General features: G+C 37.4%; 1 protein-coding gene across 11 annotated transcripts in view; it reads left to right on the top strand.

Annotated features, from left to right (window-relative positions):
* The window catches only part of PBRM1 (polybromo 1), a 102778-nt gene that overhangs the window by 32628 nt on the left and 46786 nt on the right, over positions 1 to 23364 (top strand). For 6 of the 11 annotated variants that reach the window (XM_079935776.1, XM_079935777.1, XM_079935781.1 and 3 more), the window contains exons 12-18: positions 4007 to 4220; positions 6618 to 6759; positions 7278 to 7375; positions 9481 to 9525; positions 13195 to 13471; positions 15957 to 16062; positions 19318 to 19960. In XM_079935776.1, the coding sequence (XP_079791902.1) occupies positions 4007 to 4220; positions 6618 to 6759; positions 7278 to 7375; positions 9481 to 9525; positions 13195 to 13471; positions 15957 to 16062; positions 19318 to 19960 (1525 nt within the window). Of the gene's footprint in view, positions 1 to 4006; positions 4221 to 6617; positions 6760 to 7277; positions 7376 to 7428; positions 8589 to 9480; positions 9526 to 13194; positions 13472 to 15956; positions 16063 to 19317; positions 19961 to 23364 lie in introns of those variants that run through there. The other 5 variants (XM_079935780.1, XM_079935775.1, XM_079935782.1 and 2 more) reach the window with 3 other exon arrangements.

The raw sequence follows: 23364 nt of genomic DNA, 5'->3' as shown, positions 1-23364 counted from the left end.
TTCCTCTCCATTCAGGACGCAGCACTCCAGTCTGCATCTGTCACCCCGTCTCCTTCCTCCTTTGGCCTTCTTGCCTGCCTTTCGTAAAGACCCTTGTGATTATGTTTAGTGCCCAGAGATTAATCCAGGATAATCTCCCACACTCAAAATTCCTCTCAATCATATCTGCAAAGTTTCTTTTGCCATATAAGGTAATATTCACAGGTTCTGTGGATTAGGACATGGTTGTATGTGGGGACCTATCGTTCAGCCTACCACAACAAGATGGTTATAACAGACAAGTATTCTACAATTAGAGAATACATGTTCTTCCCTGGTTCACATGGAATATTACAAAAATTGACCATGTACTTAGCCATGAAACAAATTTCAACAAATTTGAAAGATCGGGTATTATAGAGACCATGTTTCTGAGCACAATGCAGCTATGATAGCAACTAATAATGAAAAGATATTAATTTTTTTTAATAGGTATTTATTTATTTTGGCTGCTCTGGGTCTTAGTTGCAGCACACAGATTTTCACTACAGCATGCAGGCTCTTAATTGTGGGATGCAGGCTCTTAGTTGTGGCCTGCATGCATGCTAGTTCCCTGACCAGGGGTCGAACCCGGGCCCCTGCATTGGAAGCACAGAGTCTTACCGACTGGACCACCAGGGAAGTCCCAAAGATACAATTTTTAAAAGGAGTAATTATAATAGAAGTTTAATTACTTGAAACTGAACAATAACAATGAAAATAATGCGTATCAAAACAGTGGAGGTGCAGTTACAGTGATACTTCAGAAGGAAATTTACAGGTCTGACTGCTTCTGTTTAGAAAGAAAAGCAGCTGAAAGTCAGTGAACTAATAAGTATCCAACATAAGTAAATAATAAGAAGAACAGAGATGTTAGAAAAAAGAAGATAAAGAGCAGAAGTTAATTCATTAGAAAGGAAATCTATAATGGAAAAGATCAATAAAGTCCAAGTTTTTCTGTTACAGCAGTTAATAAAATAGGTAAATCTGTAGTGAGATTATCAAGAAACAGAAGGCACAAACAAAAAATATTAGGGGAAAGGGGGAGCATACAGAGAATAAAAAAAGAATGTAAGAACAGCATAATGCAAACAAATTTGAAAATTTAGATGAATGGATAAATTCCTAGAAAATGATAAATGCCTAAAAACTGATTCAAGAATAAAAAGGCTGATTAGTTATGTCACCATTAAAGAAATTAAATTACTACTTACAAATATTCCTGCATAGAAAACACCAGGCCAGACATTCAAGGAACAGAATTATACATAAACCCCAGCAGTGAATAAAAAAGAGCTCCCCAATTCATTCTTTTTTTTTTTTTTTTTTTTTTTTTTTTTGCGGTACGCAGGCCTCTCACTGTTGTGGCCTCTCCCGTTGCAGAGCACAGGCTCTGGACGCGCAGGCTCAGCGGCCATGGCTCACAGGCCCAGCCACTCCACGGCATGTGGGATCTTCCCAGACCGGGGCACGAACCCGTGTCCCCTGCATCGGCAGGCGGACTCTCAACCACTGCGCCACCAGGGAAGCCCCTCCCAATTCATTCTTTGAATCTGATATAAAACCAAAACTAAACAAAATATAAACACACTGTATCTAGCAGTATATATGAAAGATAATACATGATAACACAATTGGGTTTATTCCAGGAATAAATGTAATGTAATGTAATGTAATGTGAATGTAATGTTAGTTCAACATTAGAAAAAAGTATTATTCACTACATTGGTAGATTAAAGGAGCAAAACCGTACTATTGGCTTAGCAAATGCATTTGATTAATGCTTCAGTTCCCATTCATGATAAAAGCTTAGCAAACTAAGAATAGAAGGGGATCTTTCCTAACTTGATACAGGGCACCTCCATTTTCATTGGAGAAGTATTTGTAGCATTCCCCCTACCATAAGAAACAAAGTTAAGAATGTTGTTACCTCTTGGTCAAAGTACTAGCCAGCATACACTGATAACAGTGAAGTTATAAGGATCAGAAAAGAAGGATTTATAAGGATTGCAGTTGATAGATTATTTTTTGAGTTTTCTAGTTAAAAAACTACAGACGGGGCTTCCCTGGTGGCGCAATGGTTGAGAATCTGCCTGCCAATGCAGGGGACACGGGTTCGAGCCCTGGTCTGGGAAGATCCCACATGCCACAGAGCAACTAGACCCGTGAGCCACAACTACTGAGCCTGCGCGGCTGGAGCCTATGCTCCACAACAAGAGAGGCCGCAACAGTGAGAGGCCCGCGCACCGCGATGAAGAGTGGCCCCTGCTCGCCGCAACTAGAGAAAGCCCTCGCACAGAAACGAAGACCCAACACAGCTAAAAATAATAAATAAAAATTTAAAAAAATACTACAGATAAATTATTAGAATTAATAAGAATAATAAAATGCTAATGTAAGATTATTATACAGAAATCTACTTCGGACTTCCCTGGTGGTCCAGAGGTTAAGAATCCGTCTCCCAATGTAGGAGACACAGGTTCAATCCCTGGTCCAGGAAGATCCCACATGCTGCAGGGCAACCAAGCCTGTGCGCCACAACTACTGAGCCCGTGCGCCACAACTACCTAGCCCGCGTGCTCTAGAGCCCACACGACACAACTACTAAGCCTGCACGCCACAGCTACTGAAGCCCACGTGCTCTGGGGCCCGCGTGCCGCAGCTACTGAACCCGCGTGCTGCAACTGAAGCTCGCGCGCCTAGAGCCCTGCTCCACAAGAGAAGCCACCGCAATGAGAAGCCCGCGCATCGTGATGAAGAGTAGCTCCAGCTCACCGTTACTAGAGAAAAGCCCGCGTGCAGCAACGAAGACCCAGCACAGCCACAAAAAAAAGGAGAGAAAAGAAAAAAAAAAATCTTCATTTCCGGAATCAGCCATAAAAAGAAAATGTAATTTTTTAAGAAGATACAGTTTATAGTAGCAATAAAACATATACCTAGGTTTAAATTCAATAAAAGATGTGCAAGAGCTTTATGAAAAGATTCTAGGTAATGGAGTCAGAAAAGACTACATAGTTTCAAATTCTGTCTTCTAGCTCCATGACTTAAATCCAAATCCCTTCTCAACTGCTCTACAGGCTAGCTGACTTTGGCCAGTCATCAGCTCCTCATACCCAGTTTTCTCATTTGGAAAAGAAATGACAATACCTGTTCTGTGTGGTGATGTTAGGATTTCCTGAGGGTGGTGCTTATCAAGCTCTTAATAAATAACTAAGTACTTAATAAGTGATTATCATACTTAACATGGGAACACATAGTGATTTTGGTTATCCTGATCCCTTAAGAAAACATTTTAATCAGGTCGTTATATACTGTTTAAGAGTTCAGAGAAATAAGCAATATATTTTGTATTTCTGTAGAAGTGATTACATGTTTTGTTTTGGTGTTCTTATGATTAGCTTCTACCTGAAAATTTTCTCAATAAAGGAAAACATCATTCCTAAGGGATGCTATAGATCAGTGGGGCAAAGTCAAAGAGACTTAAAGCTAAATCACATCTGTCAGTATCAGCCCCGTCTATATTTATACTATCCTAAGCTACATGCTGTCACTTTAGTTCTGAGATCTGAGAATGGCTACTTGCTCCTTTTCTTGTCCAAGCACACATAAGCAAGGAGTCTCAGAAGATGGCAGAGAAACTATTTTGTAATCTTTTAAAGATGGTATAACTTTTACCATGTAACATTCTATTCTATTTCTGTGTAACATTTCTCTGAGTAAACATAACAATTTTACTAAGCATTACTAACAGCATCTTTATGAAGCCTAGAGACTATTCTTTTAAAACAAGTATTCTCAAACATACAAAACAGTATTCTCAAACATACATATAGCATAATCTGGAAGGTTGTTAAACGAGCTTAAAAAAATGTTTGTTTCTTCCCCTTATAAATATCTTTTTTTTTAACATCTTTATTGGAGTATAATTGCTTTACAGTGTTGTGTTAGTTTCTGCTGTCCCTTATAAATATCTTTTATGTCTTTGTAGCTGCACGTTATGAAGAAGGAGAGTCGGAAGCAGAGAGCATTACTTCATTTATGGATGTTTCAAATCCTTTTTATCAGCTTTACGACACAGTTAGGAGCTGTCGGAATAACCAAGGGCAGCTAATAGCTGAACCTTTTTTCCATTTGCCTTCAAAGAAAAAATACCCTGATTATTATCAGCAAATTAAAATGCCCATATCACTACAACAGATCAGGTAAGATATCTTCTACATTACTCAGTATAAATCTATTTTCTTGTGATTGAGCCTGCACATGTATCTTCCTTTCTAAAATGGATAAAGATAATAAAGGTAAAAATGTTTTTCACATGTCAAAAGTGTGCTTAACTATCACTCTTATGTAAAAATGAGAAATAAATTTGATTAACTACAAATGATGTTCTTTGTACTGCAGTAGAGTCAAGAGGCAAATAAAAGATATCCCAGCTAGGCATTTTTGTGTCAGATTATGAATTATAAAAAGTCATGCAGGGCTTCCCTGGTGGCGCAGTGGTTGAGAGTCTGCCTGCCGATGCAGGGGACACGGGTTCGTGCCCCAGTCCAGGAAGATCCCACATGCCACGGAGCGGCTAGGCCCGCGAGCCATGGCCGCTGAGCCTGCGCGTCTGAAGCCTGTGCTCCACAACGGGAGAGGCCACAACAGTGAGAGGCCCGCGTACCACAAAAAAAAAAAAAAAAAAAGTCATGCAGCTCAGAATTTAACTGTTTGTTTTCTTATAACTGTGCAAGAATTTCTCTTCTTACACCTTTTATTAATATTTTAATTACAACAGTTTATCTGCATTTAAATTTTGTATCTGGAGTTAAATCTCCAGAATAAGCATTGTCAGCTCTTAGAGAACTCATTAGCTGAAACAATACCTGAGAGATGGTTCATCATGGTTTCCCTTTTCTGTTTAGAAAATGTTAAAATGATCATTGGGAATTCAGCCAGACAAAATACTTGAACCACCACAATATCATTAACAATAGTAGGAAATAAATTAGTGTTATAAAATATTTTGTTTTGTGACTCTTACAATGTGGGTTAGGTTTTGTAGTATACCCAGATAGAGGCAAGACGCAAGTAAAATTACCTTAGATGGGCAAGGTCAGAGTAAGCTGGTGTTTAAATAATGTTTTCATGGCAGATAACTAGCTTTCCATACAGTAGGAATTAAAATCCTTGTACTTGCTGGATTCTAGGAATAAGGTTGCCTAACGTATGTTTTGTGGTTTTGCATTTGTAACGTCTGTTTTCCTTATTTGATCAGTAAAGTTTATGGTGTTTTTAATTTAATCCAAACTTCAGAGGTTTTGGACACGAGTAGATTATAGAAAATTAGTTTATTTGGCCTTCTTAAAAATAACATGGAGGGACTTCCCTGGCGGTCCAGTGATTAAGAGTTGGCACTTCCATTGCAGGGGCATGGGTTCGAACCCTGGTTGGGGAACTAAAGATCCCACATGCCATGTGGCATGGCCAAAAAATAAAATAAAAATGAACAATAACATGGAAATTAAGGCTGCCTTTCATTAAGAAAACGGACTAGAAATTTGTTTTTTGTACTCTTTGCCTTGGAAAGGATGGTGACAGTCTTGTAGATGTTAAGAGGTTCCTTTTTAATTGATTTTTGTCCTTAGTTTCTTTTCTCCCTCAGTCTTTTAAAATTCAGTCTAATTAAGTAGATTAGTTCAAAAGAAGGCAAATCCTCAGCCAGCCCAGTCACCTGCCTGCAGCCGTCTTCCAAGTTAGACTTTTCTAACATAAGCCTTACTTTGTATAGCGACTTTATGAGAGTTGGTGTTAGTAATAGCCTTAGTGTCTGAGACAGCTATTGGAATTCTTAAGACTTAGGGTAAGTAAAAACCTCAATATTAAGCTATCGTAATTAATTACAAATGTTTGTATTGGAGGAGGAGGAGTGAAGGGACTCTGACATATCTGCCTCTCATTTATCATCTTAAGACTGCTCTTCAGGGAATTCCTCGGCGGTCCAGTGGTTAGGACTCAGCGCTTTCACTGCCGGGACCGGGTTCAATCCCTGGTTGGGGAACTAAGATCCCGCAAGCTGCACAGCGCAGCCAAAAAACAAAAAGGACCGCTCTTCATTGCCCATATGCAGCTCGCCTGGAGGTTAAATGTGTATTATTCTAAACGCTCCTTCATGGAGTTGCCAGTACTTTCTCTTTTCTTTAACCCTCATCAAGTGGAATGGCCTCTTATTTTCTAAAATGTGTAGATCACCATGATTCTTCATTAAGGTAGCTTAAAACCTCCCTGATTTTTATCTCTTCCTAGGGTTTGCATGTTAGCCACTAACAGGATTTTTGCTAATATGTTTGCTTTGTAATTGACCACCTTACTAGGTTCTCTTATTACTTCTTGTAATGTTTTATTCTTTTGGATTTTCAGTTAAATTGTCATATTGTCTAAACGGTGCTTTTGCCTCTTCACTCTGTATTTTGAAATTGTCACTTCTAGGCCTCTAATCAGTATCACTGGTAAAGATACCTTGTAGTGCTTGTCAGGATTTTTGCACTGGACTTTCAGGAAGTGTGTTTCATAATTTTCATAATGGAAGATTCTAGCCATGTGTTTGTCTTTCACAGAACAAAGCTAAAGAATCAAGAATATGAAACTTTAGATCATTTGGAGTGTGATCTGAATTTAATGTTTGAAAATGCCAAACGCTATAATGTTCCCAACTCAGCCATCTACAAGCGAGTTCTAAAACTGCAACAAGTCATGCAGGTATGATTTCTTGGTTTTGCTAAGTTGTTGTATGTATAATTGAAATAATCTTGCACATTTTGAGTGTGTTTTTTTAAGATAGGTGATTTCCCTCCAGCAATATCACATCATTCATTTCAGCCACAAGTACTGCTGAATATGTTTTTAAGAGTTTTCAGGACCATGTAGAGTAGAAATAATAGTTTAGACTGGTTTAGCTTTGTGAGTGGAAGAAGCAGGGATTTGTCCCTGGGGAGTAATTTTAGGGATGTCAGGAAGTTTCCCTCTAATCACAGATGATATTCTGTCATTTAGGTTTTATTTCTTTGGTTCTAGACTGTTTCTGTTATGGTAGGGTTGGTCCTAGGAGAAGGGACATCTTAAGGCTAATTAATCATTATACAGTGTCCATGAGTTTATTGAATCCTTTCGGAGAGCACACCTTGGAGTGCATCTGAGGCCATGGGTCTTTTAATATTTATATATTCTAGAAGTGTTCAGCAGAGTGAGCTTGACTCCCAGGGTCTGCTCTGTTTTAGGCAAAGAAGAAGGAGCTTGCCAGGAGAGATGACATTGAGGATGGAGACAGCATGATTTCTTCAGCAACCTCTGATACTGGTAGTGCCAAAAGAAAAAGGTAGATACTCTTCTTATAGCTGGAGACATCTTCTCAGTTTCTTTTTATTTTGTTTTAGATTTAAGTGCAGAAAAATGTTTCTTTAAGCTGTCAAGTATGAATTATCTTATAAGCTTTAACTATTTTATAACATTTAAAAATTCATTTGTAAATTGTATGATTAGTGCTTTTTTTTGTACTATATTGGCTTTAGATAACATAGATAAAAATAACTACTTATGTAGCTTGGCAAAACATGTTATTCTTTTTGCTGTCCAGGTTATTTTGTTTTAACGTGGCATTTAAGAATGCCCCTTAAATCTAATTTAGGTAACTTCTACATGGTGAATTACAAAAAAAAAAAAAAAAATCAGTACTACCACTGTAGTGAAGTAAGTCATTATTCTTACCCGTTTCTTTTTCCTTGTTAATCTGATCTTTATTTGCCATTTTAAGAATGTCAGATTGTAAAATACCAAGTCATAACTTCTTGTAGTTCATAAAAGGTTAAGCTAGATATTTGGTTTTCTTTTCTTTCTAACCTTTCTGTCAACTTCCCTAACCCTTTCTTTTTCTCATGGGTTTTATGGAGGGGGGCCTTACTGTGAGATTCTGAAGCTGGACTCCTGTAAAGAATCATGCAAGACCATCTCTTGTCTGTGCCTCCCACATGGAGTTTCTCTGGCCTGATCTTTGTGGAACACCATATTCTTCTTCAGCCTTAACTGTCTCACCATCTTTGTAACAGCAGGGAGGATACCTTAAACAAGGAATAAGGTCCATCACTAATAGCAGGGCTTGACAGGTTCAAAATTGAGTGAAGAAATCATTAGTAACTATTAATACAGTTCTGTTCATGTATTAGTAGATCCACGGAGACCTGAGGATTTTAAAAGGTGGTTTAGAAAAGACAAGCTGTCTTGTCTTTCCCTATAAATAGCATTTGGGAAATTTTTTCTAGCTTTGAAAATAACTTTGCTATGCTATACCAAGGTAACTAAATTGATTGGTGTGCCCTGAGATGTGAGTCTCCTCCATTACTGGCCTATGAATTTCATCCTTCCAAGTTCTTAATTCCTTGTTATACCAGGGACAACGGAGGAAAAATGTGAAACCAGATCAGAGGCATCAAATCAAGAACATCTTTGAGTGTAATTATATAACTACTACAGCATCACCTGTGTTTTCCAGATCAGTCACCAATCAAAGATAAAAACTTCTCAGGCAAAAGAAGGTAATGGAGGCAAAAGTGATGGTACAGTTAGTGCCAACACTGAATGAAGAGAGAGATCTTAAACTAGTTGAGTGTTAAGAAAACAGTTCCAAGGACGCATTAGCCCAGGTCAGAGCCTTAAAAAAATATCTGTGGCTTGTACTTTGTGGGACAGCCCAAATAGATTAAATGAAAGTTATTATTCTAAAACCTCCCATAAAAAGAAAAGCATTATGTTCTTGAAATAATAAAATCCTACTTTAGACCAAAAGTCTTTTTGTGCACAGGTTTCTTAGGAAGTGTTTTGTTTAATGAAGTGAAAAATACAAGTAAGAGAAGAACAAATATAAATCATAGCTAAAGCAATAAAATAACATATCTGGGTTTGAAATACAGGTATGAGCACACATTAAGAGGTTGACAGAAGCAAGTCCTATACTTTGGACTGTGACAAAGGAAATAACATAACCAGCCTTTTAGAAGGTAGTTATGTTAAAAGGTTTTGGTAATAAGAAACAGACTTCTCCAGAATTCAGGCAAACATGACAGCCTAGTAGGTTAAGTTAAGCTTATCCAGAGAAGTCAGGGCCAAGTTTTCAAGTACCACTTGACTTGACTCCTAAGTATTGTGTATGATTCTGTCTTTGCCTTATTTTTTTCATATCAAAGATTGTGAGAAAAATTACTGCGGGTATGTTCTCTTCATTCTGGGAATGTATTCTTCTCCCCAAACCCTCTACCCAAAAATCCACCTGCTATCTTCCATGTTGAAATGTTCCAAGTATTCTTAAAACCTTTTATCCTTTGGATTGAATAATCCTCTTTTTTCTCAACCATATTTGGTTTGTACATGACCTCCAATGTTGCTTGTTTTGTTTCTCTTCACATGTAATGTTTGTTTCTGCTTTCCCAGGAACACTCTTGACAGTGAGATGTTGGGTCTCAGGAGGCTATCCAGGTGTGCAGTCCTTTTTTATGCATAAACATATTTTTTAAAGTGTAACTTTTATGGCGTGGTCAGTACTGATTAGGTGAAAAGTGCAGCCTTAAGCATGTGAATAATGGTTTTTATTTGGATGCCAGTTTATTTTATGAGTAAAGAAAGCAGTACAGTTTAGAAGTGTAGTTAGTAAAATGAGAATTAGCCTAGGTATATTCAGGAGCTGTAACTTGTTGCCAGCTTTGCCAGGGGCAGTAAGCCCCCACAGCAGTCATTGTGGCTGTGCTTCTGCAGCAGAGGTGGAGAGGCTGAGAATATGGTAGCATTGCCAGTGTCCAGGGGCTGGCGGGTGCTGATTGTCTTTTACAGATTGGGGGATGGTGGAGGGATTATAATCAGTGTTGACAATCCAAGTGATGTCAGTCTATGTTGGCACCATTGCGTTGGGTTACTGCTTCTTGAGCATAAATACATTCTTCAGTCTCTGATCTTGTCCATGTTTTATTTCTTTAAAAGCATCCATTCTTTTGCATGTTACTTACGATTTTTAAAAACAGCCCATAAGTTGCCATGTTATGGTCCTAGTAATCATTGTGTGGTGCTTTTATTTTCACCTTTGCCATCTGGCATTCATGGAGTGTCAGTTGTTTGCAGAACACCAGACTCTGCTCACAGGTCATAAAGGAGAACGTTTAGTCATCACCTCTACCTTCCAGGAATTTATTGGCCAGGAAAAGAGGCAGGCTAAAAACAAATGAACTTATGTGTGATCTCTGTAGTAAAATAATTGTTTAAGGTACACAGTTGTATAATTGTATGGAAGTGTTGTGTGATTGCCCAAATAGCTTTAGGAAATGTGATTTCCCTATCATGCTTTTTCTTAAAAGTTAGATGTTTTAAAGTTATCTTTATGTTGCTACCATATGCAGTCCACTCTACAAAATTACTGTATTATTATCTTCTTCCTAATATTTTCCTTAAGAAAAGTTTTCTTAGATAGTAAATTTAACGAAAAGACAATGGATTGTATTTCTTTTATATCATTCATAGTATATGGCACTGGTTCTGGGTAGTAGTAGAAGAAATAGAAATGTGGGGCATGGTGGAGTAGTGTTACAACCCCGAGCACTAGAGCCTTAACTGCCCAAGTTCAAATCCCAGTTGTTCTTATCAGCTGTGTTCTGAGCCTCATCTCAATTTCCTCATCTGAAAAAGGAGTTGATGACATTACCTGCATAGGATTGCTGTGAAGACCTGATTGCTTAGTATGTTTAAAGCCCATGGAACTGGGCCTGGATGCAGTGAATACTCACTAAATGTACTCACTCTGATTATTTTCTGCCAGTATTTCCTGCTGGCATCAAGACATGGTAGATTTCATTTTGTTTTTAGTCAGATGTTACTAGTCTGGGAAACTCCTTAAAAAGGTGAGTAAAAAAGTCCTTGAAGACTTGAAGATGAAATATAGAAAGCCTTGTAAAAGAAAGAACCTTTGGGTTTACTTAGCTTCACAGCAGGCACCACTGAAGGTCTAGGGCCAGGGAGTTAAATTAAATGCTGGGAGACTTTGAAGCCTATGAGCAGGGTTGACTTTGATTAGAGAGGCCCTTGGTAAGAGCTAAGTTTTTATCATCCACTTGCATGATAAAAGCAGTCTGGTGATTATCAGCTGATTCAAGTCTCAGTTCTGATTAGTCACTTTATGGCCTTAGGTATTCACCTGAGTCTCTAAGCCTCTGTTTTTATATCTGCAAAGTTGGGATAATAATTGTACCTGGTTCTCAGAGTTTGAAGTTTAAATGATAGTGCTTAGCACAGTCCCTGGCATGTGGTAGAAGTGTTAGCTGTAACTATAAATAGGAATCTTGTGTGTATATCCAAATACAAATACATAATAAATAATAGCTTCATAGGAAGAATAATGATAAGGACATTTGAGAAAGTGGTCAGCCACAAACTATGAAGGTTAGGACTAACACCATGGCATGAAAAATTAAAAGGAAAGATTAGATCTAGAAGCGCTATGGAGGTCCTCTAGGACTTAGTGATAAACTAAGAGAAGCAAAAAGTGACATTGATTTCAGTGTTTTAGGCTGGGTTTAAGGGTCAGGTGGTGGTCCTGGAAAATCAGGGATTCAGAGCGAAGCCCCTACTAGCTCATAATCTTCATGCAAATTAGAAAAAGCACCCGTTTCTCTTGACTTTCATTTATTGGAAAATTGCTGTAATATACTGATTTTGTTAGCACAGAACCAGTTATGGCCCATCTCCTGTAAACTTCTAAAACTGTATATTTATTATGTGTCTGTGACCTGAATTGACATCCCCTTAAGTGTGGCACCCTTAAGTGCATAATGACAAACAACCTTGGTTTTGAACCCCCTTAAGATGTATTTTATCGAAGTATCTTCACAGGTGCTGATTAAAAAAGAATGAGTATGCCAGTTACAAGGTCTGGGATTTAATTTTATGCACCTTTCCCAAAATAGGGAAGAGTGAACAAACTTTATAGTTACTAGTCTGAGGGAGGAAGAGAGGATGAATAGAGGGGTTTAAAGAAGAATCTAAAAATCAAAGTGACATTGAAAACAGTAACCAGAAAGTATCACATAGGGAAATATGGTAGCTGTCTTTCAAAGTTACTTTCAAAAGTGTGGATATAATAAGGTTCAACATCATATTGGAAAAGGATAAAATAAATATACCAGCCACCCAAGCTAATACAGTTATAAAAGAATATGAAGTTTAGCTCTGAGTTTTTTCTGGCAGTCAGATTAAAAGTAATGGGCCTGTGGGTCTTGGTCTCAAAGGCAATATAAGGATCTGGAAAAATGTAAACAAAATAACAAAACTGGATTAGTTCAGAGAAGATTGTTTGACCCTAATGACAAAAGTTTTGCTTGCCTTTGAGGATGGAAACCAGTTACATATCACTCTCTTGAAGTGAATGATACAAATGGAGAAAGGATACTATAAGTGTTACAAGTCCTAAAGCAGTAAATTTCAGTTATTAGACCAGTTACCAAATTCTGTGATATCAAATTCAGGTTCTGAAATTTTTCTTAATAGGCTTCTTGAAGGCTAAAGTCATCTGTGTTCTAATCTCTGCTCAGATGTGGAGCTCTGTAATGTTGGAGCTTTGTCCTGCATTCCCCTTTTATTATTTACTTGCTAAAGTCCTGGACTGAGAGAATTCTTCCTCTCACATCATCCCCTCAGGATATGCAGGTGTTCAGGAGTGGTTGTCATAGGAGATGGGACACTTCTCTTTGTGTTTGTTTGTTTGTTTAAGGGAGAACTGTTAGTAGGGAATCAGCAGTTTTATTCCACTTCTGCTCTGTTCTTAAAAAATATATTTCAGTTGATAACAGAATTTCATTTTCTTTGACATTAGACAAGATCTTTTTTCAAGCATTGCATTTCATATATATTCGAAACACGTTTGCCTGGTGTTCTTGGGGGGGTGCTCCTGCCAGAGTCAGTATGTTTTAACTATTTTGAAAATTTTCCTAATATTTGCTTATAGCTTCCAGCATGTTTACTGTGTTTGTGCCATACATAATCAATACATTATAATCATGAAGCACCTGCCCACAAGATTAATTTGTTTTATTTCGTGTTCATCCTTGTATCAAGAAAACTGAACCTGTTCTCATTTTCCCCCTTTTCTCCCTTCCCTCTCAACAGTAAAAAGAACATTCGAAAGCAGCGAATGAAAATCTTGTTCAATGTTGTTCTTGAAGCTCGTGAGCCAGGTTCAGGCAGAAGACTTTGTGATCTATTTATGGTTAAACCATCCAAAAAGGACTATCCTGATTATTATAAAATCATCTTGGAGCCAATGGACTTGAAAATAATTGAACATAACATCCGCAATGACAAATATGCAGGGGAAGAGGGAATGATAGAAGACATGAAGCTGATGTTCCGGAATGCCAGGCACTACAACGAGGAGGGCTCCCAGGTGAGGATGTGTGGGAATCCTGGAGTAGGTACATTTTCTTTTGATCTTGAGAGACCAGGTCTAGAGGCCTAACTTAGGTTGCCCTTCTCAGTGACTAGCTTAATATTTTGTCTTTTCTTAATTATTTAAAATGGGAGGCAGGACACTGTAAAGGTTAAAAGTTTATACCCTGTACAGTTGTCCCTCAGTATCAGGGGTGGGGGGTTGGTTCCGGGACCCCTGCGGATACCAAAATCCACAGATGCTCAAGTCTCTTACATAAAATGGCATAGTACAGTCAACCCTGCGAATCCCATGGATTCCATATCCATGGATCCAGAGCGTCAAGTGTAATCTGACATTTGAATTTGAATCCTGCTCTGCCAATCCCTGTGTAAGTAACTTATCTTTTCTGAGCCTCATCTGTAAAGTGGAGATAATAGCAGTACTTGCATCAGGGTTATTATAGGATTTAAATGAGATAATATTTACAGAGCATGTAGCACAGTGCCTGGTATTCAAACACTCAAATGAAAGCCAAGGACAATAAAATCTTTCATCATAATTTTATTATTACTATCCGCAGTAGCCATACTTCTCTAAGGATAGTCTAGAAAATTGTATAATTATATAAATATCAGGGTATTCCCAGTAATGCACCTTTGAATAATTGAGTTTGTTATGAAGCATCTTGATTTTCAGTTCTTTGTCAGTAAAGCTAAGATACATTCTTCCTTTCATATTTTTTTCTATTTCATGTCCTTTACTTAATTTTTTTTTTTTTTGCGGTACGCGGGCCTCTCACTGTTGTGGCCTCTCCCGCTGCGGAGCACAGGCTCCGGACACGCAGGCTCAGCGGCCGTGACTCACGGGCCCAGCCGCTCCGCGGCATGTGGGATCTTCCCGGACCGGGGCACGAACCCGTGTCCCGTGCATTGGCAGGCGGACTCTCAACCACTGCGCCACCAGGGAAGCCCTACTTAATTTTTTAAATTGAGGTATAAGTGACATGTTTCAAGTGTACAACATAGAGATTTGATATTTATATATTGCAAAATGATCACTGCAGTAAGTCTAGTTAACATCCATCACCATATGTAGTTACAAATTTTTTTTCTTGTGATAAGAACTTTTGAGATCTATTCTCTTAGCAACTTTCAAATATGCAATACAGTATTATTAACTATAGTTACCATACATTACATCCCCATGACTTATTTATTTTATAACTGGAAGTTTGTACCTTTTATCTCCTTCATTCGTTTTGCCCGTCCCCCACCCCCACCTCAGGCAGCCGCCAATCTGTTCTCCATATCTATGAGCTTGGGGTTTTTTTTTGGAGGGGGCTGTTTTTAGATTCCATATAAGTGAGATCATACAGTATTTGTCTTTCTCCATCTTAACTTATTTCACTTAGCATAATGCCCTCAATATTCATCCACGTTGTCTCAAATGGCAAGATTTCATTTTTTTTATGGCTGAATAATACTCCTGTGTGCGTGTGACATTTTCTTTATCCATTCATCCATTGATGGATGCTTAGATTGTTTCCTTATCTTGGCTATTGTAAATAATGCTGCAGTGAACATGTATTGGGGTACATAGATCTTTTCTGAGTTTTCTTTATCTACTTTAAATCTCCCAGAAATAAAAGTACATTTTCAAATTGTTTATTTCCTTTCTTATACTATTACATTTCAATATAAAATGAAGTAGGCACTGAGGGTGCTTGTGATCAAAGAAATGGTTCTCTCTGTCATAGGAGTTTACACTGTCCTCAGTGTCATTGGCCAATGTGCCACTTGTCTGCCACTGATAAAGAAAAAAGCCACCCTTACGAGAGGTTGCCAAAGAAGAGAGGTCAGTTATTCCCTCAGCCCCTCTGCTCTGGGGCAGTCAGGGAGGAGAGCCTTTGTGGGGGGAGTGGGAGGAGGCAGCTGTGGGAGCAAAACAGTTGGGTGCGTAACCTTGTCCTTGGCTCTGTGTTACCACCTTTGGCCCAGTCTTCATAGAGAGAGAGCCTCAGCAGGGATTGTTGCTTTTCACAAATCAGATTCCAGGCTGTGAACGCACACTGGTGTTAAATCCCTTCTAATGTTTGAGATGGTTCTCTCCAACTATCAGATGTTTTTAATTTTTAATTTCCATTGAGCTAAGTCTGGCTACCTTGAGGGTCCAGTGCAAGAGAGATTTATGGAGAAACAACACACGTAAATATATTTCAGAACTTCTGCAAAAACTTGCAATGATTCTAGTACAGTAGTTCTCGAACTTTAGCCTGCATGGGTGTACATTAGAGTCACCTGGAAAACTTTAAACAACAAACCAGTTGAGGCTGAGGCTCACCCCACGGAGGTGTGATTTTGTTGCTCTGTAGTGATCTCAGGCTTTATTTCTTTAGTTCTCAACTATCCTATGTTTTTAAAACTTTTTTATGGATGTATATTATACTTCAGTGGAAAGCTTCTTAAAAAATAATTTTAATTATATTTGTAATTAAATATAGGTGTACAATGATGCGCACATCCTGGAGAAGTTACTCAAGGATAAAAGGAAAGAGCTGGGCCCACTGCCTGATGATGATGACATGGCTTCTCCCAAACTCAAACTGAGTAAGGCAGCCTCACACTTCATTGTTCAGTTCAGTCCATCAAGGATAAATTGCTGATTTACTGAAATAATATTTAATTAATTGGTGAATATAATTGAACTTGTACTACAGCATGGAGTTTCTTGCTTCCTTTTAAGCACTGTCTTCTGTATTTTAAGTAAACATAAAAGCATGTGAGGAATAGAAGAATATAATGTCAAAGGTTTTGCTTTCTTGAATGCAGTGGACATTTTGTAAATGTTAAATAGTAAGAATAGATATTTTTTCTACATGTGATGCCTGGAAGAGTATAGTGGCAGATTTTATTCTATTTTATTTTTTTTGTATGTTTGTTTGCTGATTATTAGAATTAAAGATTAGTCCCAGTAGTTCCTCCTAGACAGAATTTGAGAGGTTAGAGATGTCTAGCCACTGTACTGTAAGTTAACTTGGCTGTCTTTTTTTTTTTTTTTTTTTTTTTTGCGGTTCGTGGGCCTCTCACTGTCGTGGCCTCTCCCGTTGCGGAGCACAGGCTCCGGACACGCAGGCTCAGCGGCCATGTCTCACGGGCCCAGCCGCTCCATGGCATGTGGGATCTTCCCGGACCGGGGCACCAACCCGTGTCCCCTGCATCAGCAGGCGGACTCTCAACCACTGCGCCACCAGGGAAGCCCTTGGCTGTCTTTTGAGCGTAGTCTGTGGATGGTTGTTTGGTTGAAAACTGTGAGAGAGAAGAGAGACAGCAAAAACAATTAGTACCATTGGGCTAAAGAAGAGGTTTCTGCCTTATTTAAAATATATAAGTAAAATAAATACCAAGCAAATGACAGTGGTGGTGTCAAATATTCTTTAGAGTCGTATTTGCTGAAAAGGGAAAAAACAAACAGACCCTGATTTTTTATATGAAATGACTGTAAACTGAATTTACAATAGCTTTGGGTATGATTTATTGCTAAGTGATCATTCCTTTTTGTCATGCCATTCATTTCTCTCTTCATGGAATTGTAAAAGCAGAAGGTTTGCAGAAACGAAAACCTTCTAATTTATAGGGATATAATGCCTTTTAAAACTAGAATTCATTATACAAGTTGAGTTAGGAAACTAATGACAGATAGATACTTTAACAATAACTATCTAAATATATATAAATACATTTTTCTTTAAGTTCAGGGAAAGGAGATTTTAACATGCAATGTTAATTTTTTCATTTCTCAATTTTATGAAAAATTCAAAACATATATAAGTATAAAGAACAGTACAGTGAATCCCTGTATATACCTGTTACTCAGCATTTATCAAGATTCTGCCATACTTATTTCCTATCTTCCCTTTTTTCCTTCTTTTTTCTTTGTTCTGAATTATTTTAAGCCAAATCCAATCATGTGATTTTATTTCTACATAGTTCATTATGCATCTCTAAAATACGCAGATATTTTCTTAAATAGCCATGAAGTCATTGTCATACCTAACAAAATTAGGAGTTTCTTGGTTTCATCTAATACCTGAAAAATTTTCAGATTTTACTGATTGTCTCACAAATGTATATTTATAGTTGGTTTCTTCAAATCAGGATCTAATTAAGTTCTATATATTACATTTGATTATTTTGTCCTTAAACTCATAGTTTAGAGGAGTCCTCCTCCTTTTTTTATCCTCATGCCATTAACTCTAGAAACCTGGTCACTTTATTGTGCAGTCCAAGGTTCTGGATTAGTTAGTTCACTTCCTTGTGATGTCAGTTAACTTTTTCCTTTATTTCCCTTATTTCGCATAAATGGAAGTTAACTTTAAAGGCTTGATTAGATTCAGTTTCAACTTGGCAAATAAGGTCCACACATTGCATTTGATTGATAGTTCTTTTAATCTATAAATTCCTCTCCCTCTCTTTTTTTCCCTTGCAGTTTGTTGAAGAAATTATTTGTACTATAGTTTCCCACAGTCTAGGTTTTGCTAATTGTGTCCCTTTGCTGTAGTTTCACGTGTTCTTTTGTCCTTTTTAGTTCCTATAAATTGGTAGTCGATCAGATTTAGATTTAAATTTGATTCTCCCCTCCCTTTGACACAGAAACTGACTTCAGAGGTGATATAGTGTCTTCCATCAGGTGGCACGTAATATCTGGTTGTTTCTTTAAATTATGTTAATAGCTATTGATGCTTAATTCATTGAAGAGCTGTTAGATAGTGATAGTTTAGTTTTATCATTCCTTGCTCATTTACTAACTGGAATACTTCTATATAAATAAACTTTGCCTCATCCAGTGTTTGGTTACCCAGTGGTATGGTTTTTTTGTTTGTTTGTATATATTGTTTGGTTTTTGAAAGGATAAAAGCTAGATTTTTTTTCCCCTTTTATTTACCAGTTTTCAAAATAATGAAATACAAAGAAAATAATGCATTGGTTTACTAAAGTCCTGCAACATCTACCCTATTGTTTGTTTGTTTGTTTTTATTTATCATTAAGAACTACTAGATTTAAACATATTGCTGAGTTTTATAACCCATTGCAATTATGGTTCTTGTTGATATTTACGTTGTCCCAGACTGGCTGCTATGGTCTTTTTTTTTTTTTTTTTTTTTCCTGCTATGGTCTTTTGACCTGACCATGGTAAGAAGTCATTGGTAGATTCTTTACTGTCTAGTGTTTCAAGCTATACCAGGCTCATCTTGTATAGACTAGGAATTAGCCATTTGCCAAAGAGCTACTAACATTAGTATTTGAAATCAGTATTCCAGAGCTATAGTCTTTATAGTCAAAATTATATAGGGGTATACTGCAACTGGGTTGGTCACTGTTTCTAGAATTTTCAGTGGACAGAGCTAAGAAATTTTGTGTGTGTGTATTTTATATTTAAAGAGAAAATACATCTTAAGTTCATACTGATACTCCCAGTTGAGATTCAAGGCCACAAGGTTTTTATTCAGTGTCCTCTGTTTTAACATCTTGATCTCTTTTTCTCCCTTGATGAAAATCTCAGTTCTCAAGGATACCATAGGAGATGGAGTTAGAGTGTCACATAGCTACTCATTTCCTTTATTCTACCTTATTCACAACTATCTCAACATAATAGTACTTACTCTCCCACCAAAAATATGAGTAGTGAAAACAGTTTTTCTAGTTCTTTCTTTGTTGATAGGGTATGTTTCACTAGAGATATACTAATTACTGTGTTTTATAAATCACTTGGAATAGTCCCTTCCTTGTGGTTATGCTACCAACTTTTTACAAATTTAGGTTCATATAGTTTATTTTATCCATTTAATATAAATCTTTCTTTAGGTAGGAAGAGCGGTATTTCTCCTAAAAAATCAAAATATATGACTCCAATGCAGCAGAAACTAAATGAAGTCTATGAAGCTGTAAAGAACTATACTGATAAGAGGGGTCGCCGCCTCAGTGCCATATTTCTGAGGCTTCCCTCCAGATCTGAGCTGCCTGACTACTATTTGACCATTAAAAAACCCATGGACATGGAAAAAATTCGAAGCCACATGATGGCCAACAAATACCAAGATATAGACTCCATGGTTGAGGACTTCGTCATGATGTTTAACAATGCCTGTACATACAATGAGCCCGAGTCTTTGATCTACAAAGATGCCCTTGTCCTACACAAAGTCCTACTTGAAACTCGGAGAGACCTAGAAGGAGATGAGGACTCTCATGTCCCAAATGTAACCTTGCTGATTCAGGAGCTTATCCATAATCTTTTTGTGTCAGTCATGAGTCATCAGGATGATGAAGGAAGATGCTACAGTGATTCCCTAGCAGAAATTCCTGCTGTGGATCCCAGTTTTCCAAACAAACCTCCTCTTACTTTTGACATAATTAGGAAGAATGTTGAAAATAATCGCTACCGGCGGCTCGATTTATTTCAAGAGCATATGTTTGAAGTATTGGAGAGGGCAAGAAGGATGAATCGGTATGTTTTCAAAACCATTTCCTTTTGAGAAGGTGTGACATTTAATGTAAAACAGAAGAAAGAATTTTGCTTTGATGTGCTATTTCAGCATAGGTACATGATTACAGTTGATGGGGTGCTATTTTGAATTTTAATTAGCCAAAACTTATAGAGAGCAAGTATAAGTATAGTCTGTGAAGGAGAGAAGGCACACTACTAAATTGTCTAGAGTAGGGCCAATGAGGGGAAGGAATGAGACAAAATTGAAGATCTGTTGAAAAACATAAACTTTTAAAATATAGCCTTTTGTAGAACATGTATTTTTAATGGATAAAATGCTTTCAATTAGAAATTGTAATATGATTTCCTTTTAAAGTTTGAGTTCAATGCAAGCATGCTTTAAATAAATTAAAATAGCTCTAAGATACTGATCTGAGGTTAGACTGATTTAAATTTGATTGTCATTTCAGATATCTAAAAGGGCTTCTTTTTAATCTCAGATTCGTCACTTTTAAGTTCATTCTGTAGACATTAAATGTTCTAAAAGAAGAAGAAATCAAATTTAAATTTCCATCAAACTTAAATTCCCTTCTAATTTTGATCTGTGCTGTATATTTGCCACACAACAAAAGTATATACTCAGCTGTGAAAACAGTTTCAGTTCAGCAATTACAGTGTGTCTTCTATATGCTCTTGAGGTCACTTGGGGGGAATATAAAAAGTTAAAAATACAAACCCTACCTTCCTGGAGCTTATAGTCTATCATGCTGAGAGCTAGACCTTTAGTCACTGAGCATGGGGTGATTCCAGCTGAGGAATCTGTGAAGCCTGGGTTTGCTCTGGATCTTGAAAGAAAAATTAAAAGTAATGTAATGTTTGATGTTCCTGTTGAGCGCCTGCCCTTTGTAAAGCACCATGCTAAGTACTTCATGTACATAATCTCTAACCCTTATAATAGCCATTCTAGGTAGGTGATAATCTTCCTAATTTTTATACGAAGATGTACACGACAGAGAGAAATACATTGCCAAAGTCACACAACTAGTAAGTGGCTTGGCTCATCTTGTTCCCCACTGTAGAGAGCCACTGCTGAGCCAGTCACCAAGACGCCAGTCATCCCTTATCACAGCCAGGGATGATAAGACTTGAGCTGTGTGCTCTAAGCGCTTGAAGTCTGACAATTGGGATAGCTCCTATGCTTAGGGAAAAATAATTCCAGGCATGAGATAACGTTTAACAACTTGATATTTAGTAAAAGATGGTGGAGTAAAGGAACTGCGTTAGAGTTCTAAAAAGGCATGAGATGTCAGAGAAGAATGGGAAAATGGGTGGGATTCAGATAAGGTAAGTGGTATGAGTAAAGGTATAGGGTTAGGAAATGAATATAGTGTGTTCAAGAGACACGTGGAGTTGGGGTCAGATTGGAGAGGCCCTTGAGTGACACATTTAGTAAATGGTCCTTATTCTTCAACAGTGCAGATAGAAATAAAGAGAAATATGGAGGGACATATTGTAGTCAAAATCTGCATTCATTTATTTGTTTTCATTTATTCAACAAATGTTTATTGAGTGACTACCAGTTATGAGAATGTTCTGGATACTTGGTATATACCAGTAGACAAAACAGACGAACCCTGCTCTCATGGAGCTTAGAGTTCCACTCTTATTCACAGTTTACTTAAATAGTCCTTAAGTCTAAAGTCACTCCTGTCCTCCCTGCCCCCCTACCTTACCCCCAGTATATCTTGGGGTTAGTTCTGTGAGTCTTCCAAAATAGACTTGTCTCTTAGATTATTAGCAACTTTTGTTTCTTATATAGATGACTAGCAACTTTGTCTCTTGTATAGATGACATGATTATTTTAAGAATTAAGCAGATTTGTATCTCTAGGCAATGAGCTCTTTTGCTTCTAGCATTGTTGACATGGTTAGTTTTTGCTTTTGAGGCCTAGGAGGTAGAGTCCAAGGTGACTTTACAGTATTCCCCTTTTTACCAACGGTTTCACTTTCTGCAGTTTGTTACTCGAGGTCAACCAAGGTCTGAAAATATTAAATGGAAAAACCCAGAACTAAACAATTTGTAAGTTTTATAAATTACACACTGTTCTGAGCACATGATGGAATTATGAATCTGCCCTTTCATTGTAATGTGGATTATCAAAAGTGTTTTCAGTTTTAATTTTATACTTAAAATTGTAAGCTCTTGTAAAATTAATTTCAAGCGAACAGTCTTCAGAAGTCTCTGTTCAGAAAACAGGCATCAAAATAGTGCCCTAGGAGTTTTTTTCCCTTGGCCAGTTTTATTTTTATTGCTTTCCTACAAGTGTTAGCATTTCTATAACCTGAAAAGATTTTAGAATCTTTCTTGAAACATCCATTTAGGTTGTTATTGGCAGTGTTTTAGATTGCCAGTTCACCTTTGCTGGTGAGAAGCATTCTGGAGGCTTCATTCAAGTTTGATGCTCTGGTGATCCGTATCAGCAAACAGCTGACTGGGCTTGCTACACCATCCACACTAGCCTGACCAGAATGTCTCCATGACTGCTGCTAATAAGTCTTTGTCTCTGGTTACCTTTGTGCATAATTTTTTAGACCCTGATATTCTTAGTTAATAGAATTATCTTCCTTCCTCAGACCAACAGTGGATTAGAAATAGGAATAGTAATAGAATTTCTATTACTAGAATAGTAATATTAATAGAAATAGTAATAGAATTTCTCTGAGTCTAAATTCTGAAGTTCATTTTGCCCAATCCTCTCATTTTATAAATGGTGAAAGAATCTTTTAAAAGTTTTCAGTATGACACAGATAATTTTTTTTCTATCTTTCACTATGTTGCCTCTGGTGATTCCCCAGAATTATGTAGTTATTTCTGGGAAACTAACATGAACACTGACTCTGAGGCCTGTAACCATTTTACGATGCCCTTAGGATTTGGCAGTTTAGGTTCAAATATTCATGGAGTCCTACCAGCCTAAGCAACCATGATATAGATCCAAAAAGAAGAAAATGGGCTAAATCTTTTGTTAATACCTTATACAGTGTGTTGGTCCCTTAACTAAGAGAAAGTAAAACTTAATTCAAAGATTAGATGCAAGTAAGTGCTGCACATGGTGTGGAGCCTTAGTATAGTCCCTGACTGTGGCAACCCCCTTCTGTTGCCAAAATCAGCTAATGAACATGCTATGTTTCTCCCCAGGAAGCTGTATGAGGCCTTTCCTTTTACATGAGCTGTACAAGGAGTGAGCCTTAAGGAAAAGGAAACTGGTGAGCATGAGGCTCACCAAGGTAAAATTACACTTCAGATTCTGTTCTAACAAATTTTAAGGAGATAGCCTTATTAGAACTGCACAGAAGTTACCATTATATCAATTAATGCATTAAAGAAGCATTTCATAGAATGCGTTAACATATAAGCAGGGTGCT

Source organism: Stenella coeruleoalba (genome assembly GCF_951394435.1).
Source record: "Stenella coeruleoalba genome assembly, chromosome: 10".
Taxonomy (NCBI): domain Eukaryota; kingdom Metazoa; phylum Chordata; class Mammalia; order Artiodactyla; family Delphinidae; genus Stenella; species Stenella coeruleoalba.
The sequence above is the reverse complement of the archived record's forward strand: the minus strand, read 5'-3'. Positions and strand labels throughout refer to the sequence as shown.